The sequence below is a fragment of the Phaseolus vulgaris genome, chromosome 11 (assembly GCF_000499845.2).
Source record: "Phaseolus vulgaris cultivar G19833 chromosome 11, P. vulgaris v2.0, whole genome shotgun sequence".
NCBI lineage: Eukaryota > Viridiplantae > Streptophyta > Magnoliopsida > Fabales > Fabaceae > Phaseolus > Phaseolus vulgaris.
In genome coordinates this window covers 187,569-203,182 of record NC_023749.2, presented here as the reverse complement: position 1 = coordinate 203,182, position 15,614 = coordinate 187,569, and the positions used below count along the sequence as shown (strand labels likewise).

Sequence of the window (15,614 nt, the reverse complement as noted above, 5' to 3'; positions counted from 1 at the left end):
TCAAATCGCCGACGAGAACGAGTGGTGGAGAGTGTTAGCGTTTTCTGATTCGGTACCAAAATGCAGACAGCAACCAGTAATAGATGACGCGACGGAGAACGAGAACGAACCGGAGGCTCTGGTCGAAGTGGCGGCCGGTGGATTCCGGCGATGGAGCGGAGAAAATCGCCGGCGAGAATGAGGCAGCAGGGTGTGCGAGTCGAGAGAGAGCGTAGATAGGTAGGGATTAGCCGATAAAAGGCTTCAGAGACTGAATATAATACTGGTGTTTTTAAATTTTAAAAATATTTATTATTTTTTTTATATTTATAATACGATTTTAATATAATTTGAAAATTAATAAATATATTATTTTAAAAAAAAATTAAATTTATTATATAAAACTTTATTATAATTAAAAAATAAGAAATAAATTATTTTGTATCGTTTAAAAAAAATACTAAAACATACTTTTTTTTTTTAATAAATTTTTATTATCAATTTAAAATTATATAATGTATAAATTTATATTTTTTATCGTCCGTTTTTAAAAGATTATAGGTATCTTCAATGTTGTATCTATAATGTCGTATTTATATCAATGTCGTATCCGTGTCAATATCGTATCTGTGTTAATGTCGTATTTATGTCAATGTCGTATCTATGTCAATGTCATATTCGTGTCTATGTTATATAGACTATCACTTTTTTTATTATGATTATAATTTTATTTTTATGTTAATATTTTATTTTTAATAATTTATATCAAAATATAAATTATTATTAAGAATTTTGAAAGAAATAATAAATGCCCTCTTTGATTGGTAGCAAAATAATGGAAGTAAATATACTTCTTTCTTTATTAACGGATAATTAATTTAATAAGTAAAGTCTAACTGCTTGTTATTTTTTTCAAGGATTAAACTTGGAGTTTTATTGAATAGTATTTAAAATAAATAATTTTATTATTATACTAATGTTGCACTGTTTAAAACTTATTTTGAAATATTAGAACGAAACGTGTGAAGAAACATAACAAAATTATATAGTTAATTATAATATTTTTAAAGTATATATATTAAAAGAATATGTATATACAATCCATTGTGGAATATGACTTTTTATTTATTTTTAACTGAATAAAATCTATTACATGTATAGATACAAACTATTCGCCATAAATAGTTTTTGAAATCTAATTATTTTCATTGATTCGTTATTATATTATATTGACTAATAATTCAATAATGTATTATTCTGTTACTTATTTATTTCTTTGTGATTTTGTTTTCAATAACCTCGTATCTTTTCCTGTTAAAGATAATCAAGAATAAAGTTTCAATGTACGGATAATAAATATGATTATTTTTTTATGTGTTTGTTGCATGGAATATATCTCCCATTAATAACGGAATTTGTTTGTGATGAAATAAAAGTTGTTTAAAACATTAATGTGTAGTTGTTAGTATATTTAATATTTAATTTAATTTAATTTAATTAAACTGAAGAGATGCTTTAGAGTGAGAATTGTTAGGAAGAAGGGTTAAAAGAGAAGAAGAAGATTAGGAGAAACAGACGAAGAGGGTAAGGTGTTGTCACATTGAATTCAATTCCTTTATTTGCTGATTTTACTATTTATTCTTCTTCTTCTTCTTTATGATCACAATTATAATACTAATTATTGAAACATCTAGAAGAGAGAGGGGTGGCAGAGTGGAAGCAAAGGCTTCTTTGCTTGGTGGCGGAGGAAACGACGGTGGCGGTGGCGATGGCGGAAGGGGAAGAGCTTCGGCCGGACTTGCTGAAGAACACGCCTTCTAACATTGCGAGATTGGAGGACGTGATCGAACACTCCAAAGCAAGGCAGAAGTATTTGGCGCAGACGAGTAGCCCCTCTGATGGCGGTGATGTTAGGTGGTACTTTTGTAAGATCCCTCTGGCTCCCAACGGTAACTGTCTAATCCCATTCCTAGGGTTTTAGGATTTCAATTCAGGACTCGCATTGCATTTACAGTAATAGTAACTGTTTCTCTATGCATCCGGATTCTGGAGACACATGTTCCTCTTCATGAATGCCGCGTTCATAAGCAATTGTTTTTTTTTTTTTTGTAACAGAGTTGGCAGCTTCACTCCCGCGAACAGAGATTGTAGGCAAGAGTGACTATTTTCGTTTTGGCATGAGAGATTCTCTAGCCATTGAAGCATCTTTCTTGCAGGTCATTTTATGAAATGTATACTTGAATATTTCGTTTGTATTTCTCTTTAATTTCAATCATGACCCTGGTGACCTTTAGTGAGATTCTGTGTTGTGTATGGATTGGTAGAGAGAGGAAGAACTGCTTTCTGGTTGGTGGAGGGAGTATGCGGAATGCAGTGAAGGCCCAACAGAACGGCAAAGTTCCGGTATAAAGTTAGATTCTGGATCTTTTTTGGAACGTCCTCAATCATCTCAACTCTATGAAATAGAGGAGGAGAGGGTTGGTGTCCCTGTTAAGGGAGGACTGTATGAGGTAGACTTGGTTGCCAGACATTGTTTCCCTGTTTATTGGAATGGAGAAAACAGACGTGTCCTAAGAGGCCATTGGTTTGCGCGTAAAGGGGGCCTGGATTGGCAACCACTTCGTGAAGATGTTGCTGAACAACTAGAGATTGCTTATCGTAGTCAGGTCTGTATGATTATTTAAATTATTCATTTCAATTCTTGGTCAACTTTTACAATTTTACAAATGATTTAGCTGTAAATGCTGTTCTTGCACACGATTAAGAAAATATATGTTCAGCACAACTATTGCAATTCAGTTGCTAGGTAAATGCTGGATTTTCCTAACGCTCTATTTTTTGCCTCTTAGTTTTTATTTATTTGTATATCGTTAGAAGAAAAATTATCAGATCAGAATCAGAATCAGAAGGTATGTTGTAAACCTAAAAGAGGTGAAAGCAAAATAGGAAAAACAAGAAAGGACAGTCAAATAAAGCATTTGATTTTAGTAGAGCTAATCTGGTTGCATATACCAAAGGCACTTCTCTAAAGTCAGGCAACTACTTTTCTTTGAAAATTTTAGCATACTTCTCCAATGATAAACATCAAATAGCAGTAATAAGTATTGCACTGTCAAGGGGCATTGCCGTCCTTAGATCTTTCCAAAACATTTTTTGTAAAACTGATACGAAGTAACAATGCATCTAAGTAGGTGATGTTATATTTAGCTAATTTTTCTCTTTTAAAATACTTTTTTTTTGCTAGGTTTTGATTATAATAGTTTATTTTCAATTTGTGTTCTTCATTGCTTGAAAAAGTGAAATATTTTTTTTAATTTCTATAGGTTTGGCACCGAAGAACATTTCAACCATCAGGACTTTTTGCTGCCCGAGTTGATTTGCAAGGCTCCACTCAGGTATGCAGATTCTTTCAAAAAGAATGATACAATTTATTTGGGTTAAATATATCTTTAATCCTTGTAAATAGGGAAATGTTTTCCTTTAGTCCCTAGAAAAACAATTTCCTTTTGATATCCCATTTACAGAACCGTCTGTGGTCACTATTTCCTTAAACTGGGGACTACAAAAAGACATTTTGTTTTGTGAAGAACAAAAACCACACCTATTACATTTCAAAAAACAAGAGATAAAAGGAGCAATTTTTTCTCGAGGGACTAAAGGTTAACATTTTAAATATTTATAGGGCCTGCAACATATTTAACCCATTTATTTACTCTTGTGGATTGAATTTTATTACTAATATCTTGTGCATCATTGTATACCGGTGTCGAACATGCAGGGCCTGCATGCCCTTTTCACAGGAGAAGACAACACCTGGGAGGCCTGGCTAAATATTGATGCTTCTGGCTTTTCTAGTTTTGTTAGTTTTACTGGAAAAGGAATCAAGCTTAGGCGTGGTTACTCTCCATCAAATTCTCCAAAACCAACCCAGGTTTTCTATTTTTATTCCCCTCCTTTATTGCTATAACAATGTATAGATACAGACACTATGCCACTAGAGTGTTCCTCATTCTTTCCTTAGGAGAACAAGAGTGATATCCCAATTTTACTTTGTAATTTGATCTTATACTATTTCTGTGATTCTAAAGGTGTGTTTGTGCTGACATACACATTGTCATGTCTACCATGCCCAAATCAAATATTATTCAACACATTTTATATTAGAAAATCAGCAAGTTTATCACATTCAATGTAAGTGATGATTGAAATGGGCAAATTTTACTATGTTTCTTATAATTGCACATATATATTTAACTTGTTTTGGTAACCCGTATCTCATTTTGCATGTGTTTGATTTCATTTGTGGTAGTCATTAGCTGCTGTTGAACAAACTGTATGTGGATTATTTTTGGAAGGACATAAAAACAGATATTTCTACTGTGATTAACTTGGAACTTTTAGCAGGATGAACTAAGACAGCAAAAGGAGGAGGCTATGGATGATTATTGCTCCCAGGTGTGTAACAGAAATCAAGATTATTATCATTATTATACATATGTCTCTCACCAGTCTCGGTATAGTCCTTACATTTCTGCTGACACTGGGGGGACTCTGTTTTATCATTTTCAAAAAACTGAATTTATCAGATGGTATAGCTCCCCCGTCCTGCCTTGATTTATTTGATGTCAATTATGTGAAAGTAATTGTTTGTAGGTCCCTGTTCGGCACTTGGTCTTTATGGTTCATGGTATTGGTCAAAGGTTGGAAAAATCCAATTTGGTTGATGATGTGGGCAATTTCCGGCATATTACAGCAAGTCTTGCAGAGCAGCACCTTACTGGTCATCAGCGTGGCACCCAAAGGGTCCTCTTTATCCCATGCCAGGTATTCAATAAGTTATTATCTGTGCGTTCTGAGCCTTTTGTGCTCCATTATGTTTCTCCTGTGTTTTGAGGCTGTTTGTAAGGTTTCCCTTCTCTATAAAACTTAACCCTATGTCGCCTAGATTTTCTTTTTTATACTCTGAACCTTATTTTTGCGGTTAGGGTTAAAATTGAAGATGAGTTTGTGCTAATCTGTAGTTATTATATTGAGATATGTACTGCGGACCTGAAGACCTGATTCCTGAGTTGTCACTTGTACTGCACAGTAAGAAACTTGCATTAAATATATAAATCTCCTTGAAATCTCTCTCGTAGTTTTTGATTGTCAATTTCACATGCTTCCCTTTCTTACCCAATTTTGAGCATGTGTGGTATTTTACATTTTAGTTTCCTTGAGTCATGTATTCTGATTAGATTAAAAATAATTATGGTAAATTAGATAGCATATTAAGGAATGATGAAATTATGTTTGGTAGAATTGAAATGTAGTATGGACTAGTCACTTTTACAAAATGTGCTTTTCTTTTGTTTGTTTTGACCTTTGAGCCACTTAATTTCTATGTCGTTTAGCTAGTTGCACAAGGTATGATGACGTAGGAAAGAGCAATCCTATTGAATCAACCAAAATTAATCACCAAAGAAATGCCAAGACATAAACCAATCACATACATGTTTAGGGCCACAGAGAAATCCTTGAGATCACTTCTTTCCAAGTTAATGCTTGAATGAATACATAAAGAGAACACTGCAATTTTCACACAGAAACCTGATACCCTTATTTATTACGTTTGCTAATTTTAGTCATGATCTTTTATTTAATTCTAACTAATTGACTATTTCATGTTATCTAGTGGAGAAAAGGTTTGAAGCTGAGTGGTGAATCTGCTGTTGAAAAAATAACATTGGATGGAGTGCGGGGATTGCGTGTCACATTGAGTGCAACTGTTCATGATGTGTTATACTACATGAGCCCAATTTACTGTCAAGACATAATTGACTCTGTATGTCTTCTTATCTTTTTTGAGTGTATGAGTACTGCTCTGAATCTATATTTAATTATACACAAAATGGTAGCACAAGGGAGAGTATTGCTTAACTCTTGTAAGAAGTACTTAGTTATATTATTATCCAATATGGGATATTAACCCTCTTTTTGTACCTTTAAACTAAGCAAAGCATTAATGATCTTGACAGCAATGACGTTGGGAGTGCTTAAGCTTATTTTGGTTTCATTTGATTGTAATAGTTCAATACCTTGGTTAATCACTATTGTTTTGAGTGGTTTGGCTAATTAAATTCTTATTTTTGTATTTTTCAATCCTTCTGGCTTTTAAGATTTGAACTGTTATTTATATTGATACTTTTCTTGGCTATGATAAGGCTGATAAAAGGATTACTTAACTTTGTTTCTTAAACTGTGTATTTGTCTCTCAATGCTTGTATAGTCCAATGTAAATGATGAAGCTGGCTTTCATTGAATCTATAAAATAAAGGTAAAATAAACTGTAGCTTCCCTGGCATGTGATGCCTGATGCCTGAGAACTCTAGGACTGGAACTTCAATGAATCATCTTGACCTTTACTCTCTTTTCCTCTCATTTTCTAGCATTTTCAGTTGTATTGTTGATGGAACATATAGGCTTGGAAATTCATTCAAACAACAGTTAGTTGTTTCTTCATTCTTCCAATCTTGCTTTAGTTTCCTCTAGAACCCATAAATCCCAAATTCCACTTTTTAAGAGCTTAAGGAAGTTTTATATCTAGAAGCTCCCTTGCATGTGCAAGCTTGATTCCAAACATATTTTGCAATTTCAAAGCTATGCTGCAAAGATAAAGGAAACCTTTGCATTTTAGGATTGTGTGTAAGTGCACTGCAGACATCATTTTTAAAAAGTCGATGAACAATCACTTTTTTTATTTCTTTTTTCTCAGCAGTTGAATACAGGTTGCTTTAAAAACTTGGATTTTATACCATTGAAACAGAGAATTTTAAAAAACACATATTTTGACCTGTGAATTTACACTTGTCTAGGTATCCAACCAACTGAATCGATTATATTTGAAGTTTCTCAAAAGGAATCCTGGATACGATGGAAAGGTACGCCAGTGAGTAGATTTCCTTCGTTTTCCCCTCTACATTTTCAATGTCTATGGTGGTTCATTTCATGTGGACTTGTGTAGGTTTCATTATATGGTCATTCTCTGGGAAGTGTCCTTTCATATGATATCCTTTGCCATCAAGATGTTCTATCGTCCCCATTTCCAATGGAATGGATGTACAAGGAACATGATCAAAATAAAAAATCACTCCCTGAAGAGGAATATAATTATGTGCAGAACTCACCAATCAATCAGGATGACACATTTAGTATGGTGAGTCCCTCTGAAGAAAATAAGAGTGCACAACATACTAGTCCAAAAATGGAGGCAGAATATTGTGAGGAGTCCTCAGTTATAGGCCCTGAGTTATCAAGTGTACATGAATTTTCGGCAGAACCTAGCTCTCTGGAACCAAGTAACAAGGGAGACGTTTCTGAGTTTCTTTCTGATTCCAATGACGCGGATTATGAGAAAATGGGTGCATTGGATAAGCCTGAGAGCATGAATGTTGGGTTGCCAGTAGATAAGGAAGAATGTAAAGTTACAAGAAATAAAGATGAAGTAATAAACAAGCTCAGAGAGGAGGTTAGTTTCCAGTTCTACTTTTTCCATTTTTAGAAAAAATTGTTTCTGATGGTCCTTTATAGCATGCTTTCCCCTTTGAAGAGAGGATGTAAATATGAAAACAGCCTTACTGTTAACACAGGTCACTCCTTTTAAGATGAAGCAAGAATGTTCCCGTGCAGTGCAACACGTTTCAATGAAATTATCTTTAAGTTGTTAGGTTCATGTCCAGTAATGATTTATTTGTAACTTGCAATGACATTTAAGGCTATGATATTTGTGCTAAAATTTAAATTTAATGATGAAGAATGACAGAGACAAGGACTAAAATTTCAGTGACATGATCATGTATATCTTATACCATGTCAAGTCAACCACCATTTTTCCTATTTATAGATTAGGAGCAGGCTAATATTTTATAGTCCTCTAATTGTAGGGAACCATATATTGATTAAAAGTAAAAGTCTGTATATGATGAAGATTTATTTCACATTTTCTCCCATTTTGTTGGTCTGTTGGTGCTGTAAATCCTTCTTCTCACCAATAGTGTGAGAATCTGTCCCAATTTGATTTGTTCTCTAATAAAGCCTTGGGTTTTAGTCAATGTGAATGGTAGCTTGTTTGTTACACTTAAGTTTATAGCGAAACTGTTTAGCAAACCAAGATCATGATGCTAATTACTAGAATGCCTCCTTGTCTATATCTTGCTCATAATTTGTGACCATCCAAGTGTATTTGTTCAGATTGATTCATTGAAAGCTGAACTGGAATCACGTCATAGCAATAATCATACCGAGGAAGAGTTACATTCTGGTAATTACTGGTTTTCTTGTCTTGAGATGTTTTCTACGTACATCTTGATTTTTAATTTATAACACAGCAAATAAGGATGCTTATGCATTTTGCACTATGGCAGTACAGAAGTTACCTAAACAGTCACCTCCCATACAAGATGCATCCAAAAGTTATACTCCATATATAAAGTACACCAAGCTTCAGTTCAAGGTATGGAAACAGATACGAACGTTGATTCTGTCATCTATGTATAACTCTTAATGTTTTTCATTGAGATTTGCATTTAACAGGTTCAACACTGACAAAAGATGGACCACTGTTAATTACTACAGTAAATATTTAGTAGTTGAGGTTAAGATCAAAGTGATTCCATGATACAGCTTGTTTTTAGGCTTTTTTCTTAAGCTTCTCACATAGTTTTTGTAAAGTAGTAGAAATAATTTTTTTGAGGCCTTTTCTCTTTTATTCCTAAAATACATATATAATCATTATAATGTTTTTAGATTTATATTTTTTATTTCTTAAAAAAATATTTTCCTTAAAAAACAGGAACAAAAAAGTTCCCTATTTATTCTTTTGTTCATTTGTTTAACTGCATTTATGTCAGGTCGATACATTCTTTGCTGTTGGATCTCCTCTTGGTGTATTTCTTGCACTTCGTAATATCCGCATAGGCATTGGTAAGCAAGTCTTTTATATGGTATTTTACATTGAAGAAGCTCCTTTAGAATATTGGTCGTTGTATCTGTATGATGAAATCTGTACTTAAAATCAGTACAATTTAAGACTCACTTGAGGCTGGAAGCGAATCATGGAAAGAGAGGAAACTAGTTAGAAGAGAAAAATGGTTGTTGAAATAAGGTGGAGTTTTTAGATATTTAGAGAGTTTGCCAACAGAGTAGTGAAAGATTATAGAGGATGGTGCCACTTGGATACTTTGTTATGGTTTGAGGCATATAGGGTGGAAAAGAAAGTAATATTCTACTCTATACTGCAAAGTTAATGTTGTCTTGATATGATATGAAGATCATGAAAGAGAGATGAGGGGGAAGATAACCAAAGAGATTTTATTATTCGGCTCTGGCAAGGTAAACTCCTACAATACAACTGTGAAAACAGGTTATTACCATCTCAAATAATGACTCCCTCACTCTCCTATTTGATAGAAAATTATATTTATTTATAAGTCCCTCTCCTCTCAACTCCGAAATTTTCAAATAGACCTCTCTAACTACTCTAACCACCTCCTTTTCTAACCGGGTTTCCCAATTACCAGTCACCCTTACATGTCGTTGGTTCATTTGCCTCCTTGAATAATAGACCTTTAATATTGGAATCACTTGGTGAGGTTCATAACATATGATGTTTTCCAATGTTATACAAAACATAAATCATTGGCCTTTATTTATGGTAATCCTAGATCATAATTCTAACTGAATAATGAATCATAGGGATAAGGATATATGGAAACTAATTTTGAGAGGTTCCCAGTATATACTCAAAATTATTATAAAATACAGTTACTATACTATTGAATTTTTGTCATGTATTCTAACACTGATCAGCTTTCGCTGTGTACTCCTTTGTACTAACAATCTCAATTCAATTTTGTTTGGCTTTATTAGATTAATTAATGTTAAACTTTATATGCTTTTATTAGCAAAAAAGTTATGACAACAAGTGTCAGTCACTTAATAACATCCAGTTTTTAATCATATGAATATAGATTGATAACTATGTATTCTTTCTTGTTTGTTTCAGGTAAAGGACAAGAATATTGGGAGCAGGAGAATATAAGAGAAGAGATGCCAGCTTGTCGGCAGTTGTTCAACATTTTTCACCCCTATGATCCAGTAGCATACAGGTTTGCTAAAATTTCAGTCCCAATGAAGTATGCCTAGTGATTATGAGTACCGTAGGGAACCTTATAATTTAATTTCTTACCATCAGTTTATTTGTATAATATTATTCTGATGTATAGATTATGATAAGTAGATATTCATACAACTCTACTTTTTCTTCTGTATCTATCTCTATGACATCATTAATTACATGTAATGCTTTTCTCTCCTTTCTCTTTTTCACTTTGTTGTGCACATAACATTTCTCTTATGATAAGAGAATTATCAAGGTTGAGAAATAAACATATATCATTTAATGATACACCAAAGCTGTTGGAAATTGGAAGCTTCCTTCTTGCTACTAAAATGGTGAAGAATAAATGGGCTATATTTAGATTATATTTAATTTTCTTTTTGGCTTAAATATACCTATATTACGTTTTAGTCCTTATAAATTTTTCTTATGGTTTGGGTCCCAAAAAAAATTTATTTTACAATTTTAGTTCTTAACTGTATTTTGTTAGTTCTTACGAAATTGTAAACTATTGATATTGACCCTTCTTGTATTACAACACATTCAGTATAGTCCTTACTATTTAAGAAACATCAGGCGTGTTCTGGAATAGATGGTTGCCACATCAAAATTGTTTGTTACAGGGACTAAAACCATAAAATAAAATTTAATGGATACCACAACCATTAAATTAGTAATTTAGTATATAAAAGACACTAGAAACATTTTTAAATCTCTTTTTTATTTGTTTCCTTATTTTAGTGGCTTTGAATCTGTTATTGAAACTAGGGATTTCCGAAGCTGCTCCAGTACCTGACCTAAGTAGTAATTATTAGAATAAATAGAAGTTTTAGGTTATGGTATTGTTTGCATAATATATTACATCCCAATAATATACCGTGTTACTGTTTTCTGGCTTTCTTTTCCTTTCCATAACATTAGCATGCGGAATGATAGATACTGCTTCAAACATGAATTTGCAAATAATTTCTATTTAAATATTGTGCTATTTTTAACCACAGGATAGAGCCACTCGTCTGTAAAGAACACATCGGCCAACGACCAGTTTTGATTCCATATCACAGAGGAGGGAAAAGGTTGCACATTGGATTTCAGGTTGGGCAACAAAGATGATAGAGTTATATGACTTCTTTTGGACCATAATATCCATCTCAAATAATGCTCTTAAATCTTGATGTAGGAATTTACTGAAGACTTAGCAGTTCGAAGTCACGCAATAAAGAATTATATGAAATCTGCAAGGGTGAGCTCCTCTTTTTTGTACAAAAGAATAACTAAGTGTAAGAGATGACAAAAGGTTTAAAGGTTAAGTGAAAAAAATATATGTTTCAACTATAATTACACCTTGATTTCTTTTTTTCTCTCGTGCTACTGTTAATCCAATTTTCTCTTTAATAAAATGTCTTTTAGAATATTGTATCATTACACTTTGGCTTTTGATGTTTCATTTGACATGCTCAAGAAATATATACAGATGGTAATTTTTGTAGTTGTCATTAATAAAGAATGAAAGGATTTTAACACGAGAAGTACATAAAAAGTAGCAATAGTTATCCCCCTTTAGCAGCAGCGAAGGAAATGAAGGGTGAGACAGACAGAAACGTCAAGCCTAAGTGCTGGATGATCATTTGCTGTTTATTTTTATTGCTTTATAAGTTGCTTGCTTTTGAGTGGTTTTCAGGACTCTGGTGTTTTCATTATCTGGTTAGCAATTCTTGTTGGAAATAGAAATGTACCAAATAAGCTAAGCTTTGTTAAAGTTTTGTTACAAGCAATTCTAATTATTATGGATTGAAAACACAGTGTAATATTTTTCTGACATTCAAAATTGAAACAAAAGATACACAGAATTTAAAATAAGTCTATCAGATTGAACAGAAAAAGCACAATCTCTTGCGTTTTATTTTCTAGTCTTGTGCATGGTAATGATTATAATTTCTGTTCTCTAAGCAGGATAAGGTAATCACAGTGTGTCAGTCGGGGAAAATGGAGAACATAGAAGGTAATATTATCATCTATGTTCATTTTTGTTTGATAATTTTTATGAATTTCAAATTCATGAGATTGAGAATTCTATCCTTTTTTAGGACCACTGGTTTAGTAGCTGTTAAAAGGGAGATTGTAATCTTTGTGGCTTTCCACTTGTGGTTGACTTAGAAGGATTTTTCTTTTGACAAGCATTTGAATGGTTTTATTATTTAGCTTTAAATGCTTTTTTTCAATGTCTAACCTCACTGTAATTGACTTCAGATAAGGAATGTTCCCTTCCAAAAAAATGAAATAAACATGAACAATGTTAATTTCTCTAGGTTAATAGGTTGTAGTTCTTGTCGGCAGTAAGTAAGTATCATTGACTGACTTTTTGGCAAATATTATAGAACACAAACAAAACCAAAGATGTTAAAGTTTTTAGGATTGTATTATAATCTGTTACTAAGCCTGGAAAATAGTACGGAGCTCATAATTTTTTAAAACTTAGGGGGCCTGCTTGCCAAATTCCATGCTAAATCTTAAACTATTATCTTAGATGAGCTCATACTGACATTTCATCGAAGACTTGTGAGATTAGATCTTACTGGTTTGCTTTATCTTTTATCTAATCTTTGTTCCTAATGTAGAAATATATTTTCATGCATGCATGGTTTTTATTATGAAGTTTCTATTTGCAAAAAAATAGCAGTTCCAAAAAGGTTACGGGTTTGAGGTTATGTGTCTGATGCTAATTTTGCAAAGGTTTCTGTTTATCAAAGGAATTTACTCATCTAATGTGTGCAGTGTGCTTTATGGGATTAAGTGCTGGGTTATAATTGTTGATTGATAAACCAATGGTTGAAATTATAACTATTACATAATTTGTTATGTGTGTGCACGTACTTAATCACAATTTCAACTGCTAATTTTTCCATCGTGGTTCTAACTGTGGTTTTACTCTCTGAAGTGCAGCCCGCCAATTTAGAGGAGGGCCACTTACTAAAATATTTATTTTTCTTAATGCTGCAACATCAACATGACAATGGTTTTCTTGTATTTTTATTCAATTTCTTTCTTGCCTATTTGTATTGAAGGGGAGAGTTCGGAAGAGGAAGAAACATCATATGGATCTTTCATGATGGAGAGGTTGACTGGAAGCAAGAGTGGTCGAATTGATCACATGCTTCAGGTATGAAGTTGTTCTAGTTAGCTACTGCACTCTAGTATCTCTAGTATTGTGCAAAATGAGAACATACAACGCAACTGAGATATAAACTCTTTGGTGTAAATTAAGCATCCATCATGTCCTTGGAGATATGTACTATCGACCCTTCCTTTTCCATGATAAGTCAAAATGGCCTACAGATAACTCAATGTAATGACCAAATCTTGTATTGAGTGATGAGCCTCCAGTCAATTGGTTAGATAAATGCAAGTTTGGCTCTGTAGACGCAAACCCTAGAAGTCGGATACCTGACGTCAGGGTACCAGGGGCCTGGTGAAACAAAAGTGTTGAAGTACTTGTATATCTCACATACCTTATTCTGGTTGTAAAGTGCTTCTTTGCTTCTTTTCAAGGAGATCTTGGTATTTGCATGAAAAATATCAATCTTAAGTACCGAGACATTAAACATTGAAATTTTGGAAATAAAATAATTTAACAGGAAAATGTTTGAACGGGAATGGGATTACCTTAAGGGTCATACCTAGGTTCTTTCCAAATAATGACTGCCTTTGGTTTCTTTCATTTAGTTTTCTGTCCAATATGGTGTTTATTTGTTATTAATTTCACTTTTTCTTCATAAATCGTATGCAGGACAAGACCTTTGAGCATCCATATCTGCAAGCAATTGGAGCACATACGTAAGTGTGTTTACAACTGACATTCTTGTAGAGTTGTAGTTATACTATCAAGATCATAGTTATTAGAACTGAAGTGAATGAGGCAATTGGGTTATAGTTTAGGTCACCGGTTGAGCTGCTATTTTTTTTAAAAAATTTAATACTTGACTTGTGGGCCTTTTATTTTTGCACTCGAATGAAATTTTTGGACACCTCATTCATTTCAGCATGGTTTTTCCGCAATGTATATTTTACATTTCGGGTCCATCCCAAAATGAACAGGAATGCCCAAAAAATTTATGTGATGCACAACGAAACATCATATCTTGTGCTACCTTGTGGTCACGGATTCTAGTCATGGAAACCATCTCTTAGCTTATTAAAGTACGGTTGCATACGTTTGTTCTTTCTAGAGCTCTGACCGTGGTGGTCCATCTTTCTACTATATTTAATTTTTAAAATTTAAGAAAATGTGTTGAGAAACAGTGCCCCTCCCTCCTCAAGAAATTATTCATATAAAACTAATAAAATACAATTGAATAGAAATCACGACTTATGACTCTTCTGATTAGCATATGTTTTCTTTATCCAACTACCTGGTTGATGGCGCAATTGTTGGGTCAGAATCACATGAGAAACTGTCAATGAAATCAGATGCAATGTGGTGACTGAAATGATCCAGGCCCTCTGTTTCTCATCATATTGTGTCCTATATTTGTTTAGTCTGGTTCCTGTTTCGATCTGTTTTTGCTCAGTATACTTGCACGTTTAGTATTTTCTCTGCATTCTCTACTGGTTTCAATGAATTTTCCTCCCTTGTTATGCAATTAGGCAGTATTTTTAGAGAATTATGATTGTGTAGTGTCCTTAAAGAAGCATATCCATTAATTAACATGCCAGAACTTGCTTTGGAACTTCGTTTTTTTAACTACATGACGATTTATTTTGACAGATTTGCCATTTATGTCTGCTTATTTTTATTACTGCCGTGTTTAATCTTTCTATCTGGTTGACAGAAACTATTGGCGGGACTATGATACCGCACTTTTCATATTGAAACACCTGTATCAAGATACACCAGAAGATCAAGATATAATAGAAGATCCCGATTTGTCAGTCATATCTAACATGGACAAATCAAAACACGAGAGTACCTCTGTTGGCTGGTATGAACCAAGAGATACCATAGAGGAAGATCTTCCGTTGACATTCTCGGACAACGTTATGGTCAAAAGCTTCTCGAGCAAAGCTAAGAAGGTTCTGCAGAAGCACACTGCGCCTAATTACTAAATGCATGGCTTCTGGTGTAATCCCTCAAGGTTACCTGCTATGCCATTCAATTGTACATGTTCGTATGATATTATTAACATCCATCTCAACCTGCGGTTACCACCTAATCGAGATTGTAATGTATAGTAGATGATCTCCATCTTAGGATTGCTTCATATAGTTCGCTTGTGTAGTGTTGAATTAGACTCTTAACAATATACACGGCATAATTAAATATGTGATGAAATAAGGAAATTTCCCTTCTGCACGACTATTAGTAACTTAGTATAAGAACTGCATAGTCCCTAGTGATAGTTAAAGAAACTGAATAAACATTGTTTCAATTTTGTCAATTAGGTAGTCATCAAGAGATCATTCATTTTCATGTAGCGTTGAT

At 33.4% G+C, this 15,614-nt stretch overlaps 1 protein-coding gene across 9 annotated transcripts; it reads left to right on the top strand.

Annotated features, from left to right (window-relative positions):
- The first annotated feature begins 79 nt into the window (after positions 1–79).
- LOC137832863 (phospholipase SGR2) lies at positions 80–15,485 on the top strand. 9 transcript variants are annotated; one of them, XM_068641279.1, is made up of 21 exons: positions 80–219; positions 1,674–1,928; positions 2,095–2,195; positions 2,304–2,645; positions 3,303–3,374; positions 3,758–3,910; positions 4,384–4,434; positions 4,633–4,803; positions 5,654–5,803; positions 6,834–6,899; positions 6,983–7,486; positions 8,209–8,278; positions 8,382–8,470; positions 8,868–8,940; positions 10,022–10,124; positions 11,137–11,230; positions 11,316–11,378; positions 12,089–12,137; positions 13,201–13,295; positions 13,923–13,969; positions 14,965–15,485. In XM_068641279.1, exons 2-21 carry the CDS (start codon positions 1,748–1,750, stop codon positions 15,236–15,238), a joined length of 2,748 nt encoding a protein of 915 aa, XP_068497380.1. In that variant the 5' UTR covers positions 80–219; positions 1,674–1,747; the 3' UTR covers positions 15,239–15,485. The 9 variants fall into 9 exon arrangements, with proteins under 9 accessions (XP_068497380.1, XP_068497344.1, XP_068497389.1 ...); XM_068641243.1 differs by having other exon boundaries at positions 4,381–4,434; XM_068641288.1 differs by lacking the exon at positions 80–219 and adding an exon at positions 1,190–1,568.
- The last annotated feature ends 129 nt before the right edge of the window (positions 15,486–15,614 follow it).